Source organism: Protopterus annectens, unplaced genomic scaffold (assembly GCF_019279795.1).
Source record: "Protopterus annectens isolate FY-2018-M unplaced genomic scaffold, PAN1.0 ctg66729_obj.part0, whole genome shotgun sequence".
In the NCBI taxonomy this organism is placed as follows: domain Eukaryota; kingdom Metazoa; phylum Chordata; order Ceratodontiformes; family Protopteridae; genus Protopterus; species Protopterus annectens.
In genome coordinates this window covers 1-4,871 of record NW_025054594.1, presented here as the reverse complement: position 1 = coordinate 4,871, position 4,871 = coordinate 1, and the positions used below count along the sequence as shown (strand labels likewise).

Below are 4,871 nucleotides of genomic sequence, written 5' to 3'. Positions count from 1 at the left end.
TAAACCCTGTTTCTTCATAAGAGAGAAAGTGAGTTATTCGTGTATGCTTATGCAGCCATGAACATCCTAGTACAACATTCTGTTATGGTTCTAGCACCTTCCATGACATAATATTAAGATTGCCTGATTATTAATTACTAAAGACCTTTGTTCTTGGCTGCTGTTATATTACAAAGAATAAGGTAGTCTGTACTACAGTTTACAATTGTTATTGCCATTATTTAGGTCTTTTTTCTGCTTTCATACTTGCTGTTGTTGGTGCTGTCTTTGTTAGTGCTTTCATACTTGCTATTGTTGGTGCTGTCTTTGTTAGTGCTTTTATACTTGCTGTTGTTGGTGCTGTCTTTGTTAGTGCTTTTCATACTTGCTGTTGTTGGTGCTGTCTTTGTTAGTGCTTTCATACTTGCTGTTGTTGGTGCTGTCTTTGTTACTTTCATACTTGCTGTTGTTGTTGCTGTCTTTGTTAGTGCTTTCATACTTGCTGTTGTTGGCGCTGTCTTTGTTAGTGCTTTCATATTTGCTGTTGTTGGCGCTGTCTTTGTTAGTGCTTTCATACTTGCTGTTGTTGGTGCTGTCTTTGTTAGTGCTTTCATACTTGCTGTTGTTGGTGCTGTCTTTGTTAGTCCTTTCATACTTGCTGTTATTGGTGCTGTCTTTGTTAGTGCTTTCATACGTTCTGTTGTTGGTGCTGTTTTTGTTAGTGCTTTTGTACTTGCTGTTGTTGGCACTGTCTTTGTTAGTGCTTTCATACTTGCTGTTGTTGGCTCTGTCTTTGTTAGTGCTCTCGTACTTGCTGTTGTTGGTGCTGTCTTTGTTAGTGCTTTCATACTTGCTGTTGCTGGAGCTGTCTTTGTTAGTGCTTTCATACTTGCTGTTGTTGGCGCTGTCTTTGTTAGTGCTTTCATACTTGCTGTTGTTGGCGCTGTCTTTGTTAGTGCTTTCATACTTGCTGTTGTTGGTGCTGTCTTTGTTAGTCCTTTCATACTTGCTGTTGTTGGTGCTGTCTTTGTTAGTGCTTTCATACGTGCTGTTGTTGGTGCTGTTTTTGTTAGTGCTTTTGTACTTGCTGTTGTTGGCGCTGTCTTTGTTAGTGCTTTCATACTTGCTGTTGTTGGCTCTGTCTTTGTTAGTGCTTTCGTACTTGCTGTTGTTGGTGCTGTCTTTGTTAGTGCTTTCATACTTGCTGTTGTTGGAGCTGTCTTTGTTAGCGCTTTCATACTTGCTGTTGTTGGCGCTATCTTTGTTAGTGCTTTCATACTTGCTGTTGTTGGCGCTGTCTTTGTTAGTGCTTTCATACTTGCTGTTGTTGGCGCTGTCTTTGTTAGTGCTTTCATACTTGCTGTTGACGCTGTCTTTGTTAGTGCTTTCATACTTGCTGTTGGCGCTGTCTTTGTTAGTGCTTTCATACTTGCTGTTGTTGACGCTGTCTTTCTTAGTGCTTTCATACCTGCTGTTGTTGGCGCTGTCTTTGTTAGTGCTTTCATACTTGCTGTTGGTGCTGTCTTTGTTAGTGCTTTCATACTTGCTGTTGTTGGCGCTGTCTTTGTTAGTGCTTTCATACTTGCTGTTGTTGGTGCTGTCTTTGTTAGTGCTTTCATACTTGCTGTTGTTGGTGCTGTCTTTGTTAATGCTTTCATACTTGCTGTTGTTGGCGCTGTCTTTGTTAGTGCTTTCGTACTTGCTGTTGTTGGTGCTGTCTTTGTTAGTGCTTTCGCACTTGCTGTTGTTGGTGCTGTCTTTGTTAGTGCTTTCATACTTGCTGTTGTAGGCACTGTCTTTGTTAGTGCTTTCGTACTTGCTGTTCTTGGCGCTGTCTTTGTTAGTGCTTTCATACTTGCTGTTGTAGGCACTGTCTTTGTTAGTGCTTTCGTACTTGCTGTTGTTGGCGCTGTCTTTGTTAGTGCTTTCATACTTGCTGTTGTTGGTGCTGTCTTTGTTAGTGCTTTCGTACTTGCTGTTGTTGGCGCTGTCTTTGTTAGTGCTTTCATACTTGCTGTTGTTGGTGCTGTCTTTGTTAGTGCTTTCGTACTTGCTGTTGTTGGCGCTGTCTTTGTTAGTGCTTTCATACTTGCTGTTGTTGGTGCTGTCTTTGTTAGTGCTTTCATACTTGCTGTTGTTGGTACTGTCTTTGTTATTGCTTTCATACTTGCTGTTGTTGGTGCTGTCTTTTTTTCTGCTTTCATACTTGCTGTTGTTGGTGCTGTCTCTGTTAGTGCTTTCCTACTTGCTGTTGTTGGTGCTGTCTTTTTTAGTGCTTTCATACTTGCTGTTGTTGGTGCTGTATTTGTTAGTGCTTTGCTTTCATACTTGCTATTGTTGGTGCTGTCTTTTTTAGTGCTTTTGTACTTGCTGTTGTTGGTGCTGTATTTGTTAGTGCTTTCATACTTGCTGTTGTTGGTGCTGTCTCTGTTAGTGCTTTCATACTTGCTGTTGTTGGTGCTGTCTCTGTTAGTGCTTTCATACTTGCTGTTGTTGGTGATGTCTTTGTTACTTTCATACTTGCTGTTGTTGTTGCTGTCTTTGTTAGTGCTTTCTTACTTGCTGTTGTTGGTGCTGTCGTTGTTAGTGCTTTCATACTTGCTGTTGTTGGTGCTGTCTTTGTTAGTGCTTTCATACTTGCTGTTGTTGGTGCAGTCTTTGTTAGTGCTTTCATACTTGCTGTTGTTGGTGCTGTCTTTGTTAGTGCTATCATACTTGCTGTTGTTGGCGCTGTCTTTCTTAGTGCTTTCATACTTGCTGTTGTTGGTGCTGTCTCTGTTAGTGCTTTTATACTTGCTGTTGTTGGTGCTGTCTTTGTTAGTGCTTTCATACATGCTGTTGTTGGCGCTGTCTTTGTTAGTGCTTTCATACTTGCTGTTGTTGGTGCTGTCTCTGTTAGTGCTTTCATACTTGCTGTTGTTGGTGCTGTCTTTGTTAGTGCTTTCATACTTGCTGTTGTTGGCGCTGTCTTTGTTAGTGCTTTCATACTTGTTGTTGGCGCTGTCTTTGTTAGTGCTTTCTTACTTGCTGTTGTTTGTGCTGTCTTTGTTAGTACTTTCATACTTGCTGTTGTTGGTGCTGTCTTTGTTAGTGCTTTCATACTTGCTGTTGTTGGTGCTGTCTTTGTTAGTATTTGGAGCTTTCTCTCTGGTCCTGTCCCATAAATGGGCTTGTCCAGTAGATTTGCACAAATAACAAAAAGAAAAAAATAATGTCACAAATGTAAAGCTCTAAAGAAAATAATGTTCTAGGTTCCATTAATATTCACTTATTGGTAAGCACCTACCTTTAGCATGAACTACCAATGTTCAGTATTAATGCACATTTTAAAGTGAGCTTCACGTACCTCTTACGTGGCATACATAAGTAAAACATGTTTATCTATTCCAAAGAAGCAAATCAGTTTCTTTTGATGTTTTAGATTTTGTTCATTTTGGCTTTGTATGCTGTTGATCCTGCTATGTGCGTATCTCCTCTGTTTTCATTTTATTTAGATTGTGTTTTATTTACTCCCAGGTTCATTGTTGATCGCAACAGAGTACCTTGTAGGACTACCCAAACCTCACAAAGGTAAGTATATCAGTTTTGAGTAAATTTGCTTTAATAGTTTTGAGGTTTGTGGTATTTCCTTTACTTTTACGTAAGACTTTTCTCGTAGGCTGCACAATTTCTTTGTTAGTCATTTATTTTGCTTCTTCTTCTCCTTTCGGCTTTTTCCTGGTTAGGGGTCGCCACAGCGGATCACCTGTCCGCTCATGATTGGCAGTAGAGTTTTACAGTGTCGAGTTGCCAGCCCGGCATCCAACCTTCCACAGAAGGCAAACACATGCACACACTCATACCTAGGGCCAATTTAGAGTGTCCAATCCACCTACAGCATGTCTTTGGGATATGGGAGGAAACCGGAGCACCCGGAGGAAACCCACTTGACCACAGGGAGAACATGCAGACTCCGCACAGAAGGCACCCCAGCCGAGGATCAAACGAGTTCAATCAAATAACACTGATCTTCACAATTCATTCTCTTCCTGATGGGTTCAGTTTTCTTGTTCTTTCAGGTAGCTAAGCATTGGCTCTCAGTCTTATATTTATGAACCCCTTCAATTTAACTGGCTTAAATGCACTAAAATGATAGTTTACCCTGAGGTAGTGCAACCTCAGAGTTGGTTACATTAAGTAAGGAGATTTAAGTTACCCAGTCCCCTGCATGGAGATTTTACTACTTATGCATATTTTTACCCCCTCCCCATCTGTCAGGTCCTCTCATCACATATTTCCCTTAAAGCACACATGAGTAGATGTTTCTGCACTCTTTGCAACATCAGACTGTAAAATGTAAAGTTAGGTTACAATTTAGTCTGTGTTGGGCATGTTGCCTGTTTAGTATAGATATTTAAAACTAAAGAGAATGGAACTCTTCTGAGATCACCTTTAGAAGGAAATGTAGATTAACCTATAACCTTGGGAAAGACGAAATAAGTATTGATGATATATAAGGGTTTGCACCTCTGCAGTCTTACAGACAAAGGAATTGTCTACCAAGAATATCCTCCAAAAGATGAACCTCATATTCATTGAACCAAATCAGTTGGTTCAAAAAGGGATAGGGAAAATTTGTCAGTCATGAAATTCAGGTCCTGATGACAATAGATGTTCCTTATACTGATCACTGCTGCTGCAGTAATCTTAGATATATGGGTTATATTCTGCCAAGGATATAAGAGCTGGCCGGCTTCCAAAGCTTCAGGAAACCTTCCATGTGTACAAACTGACTCACAATGAGCAGACTAAAGGACAAGTTTGGGCACCAACCCCTTCAGAGCTTTACTGCTGTCAAGGAGTTTGCTCCTCTGAGCTTTTGAGGATTGACAGTCAGCTTGTGCTATTCCTTT

At 40.5% G+C, this 4,871-nt stretch overlaps 1 protein-coding gene across 1 annotated transcript; it reads right to left on the bottom strand.

Moving 5' to 3' along the window:
• Window positions 1-348: 348 nt before the first annotated feature.
• Window positions 349-3,079, bottom strand: LOC122792053 (dentin sialophosphoprotein-like). Its single transcript, XM_044059875.1, has 2 exons — window positions 2,312-3,079; window positions 349-2,220 (listed from the first exon to the last, which is right to left on the bottom strand). The coding sequence occupies exons 1-2, from the start codon at window positions 3,077-3,079 to the stop codon at window positions 349-351; spliced, it is 2,640 nt and encodes an 879-aa protein (XP_043915810.1).
• Window positions 3,080-4,871: the final 1,792 nt, after the last annotated feature.

Bases quoted from the DNA above. Each gene is read 5' to 3' on its own strand.
- LOC122792053 (XM_044059875.1), bottom strand. From the start codon at position 3,079: ATGAAAGCACTAACAAAGACAGCACCAACAACAGCAAGTATGAAAGTA. The intron at 2,221-2,311 runs GCAAGTATGAAA...AACAGCAAGTAG, and splicing joins AAAAGACAGCACCAACAATA to GAAAGCACTAACAGAGACAG.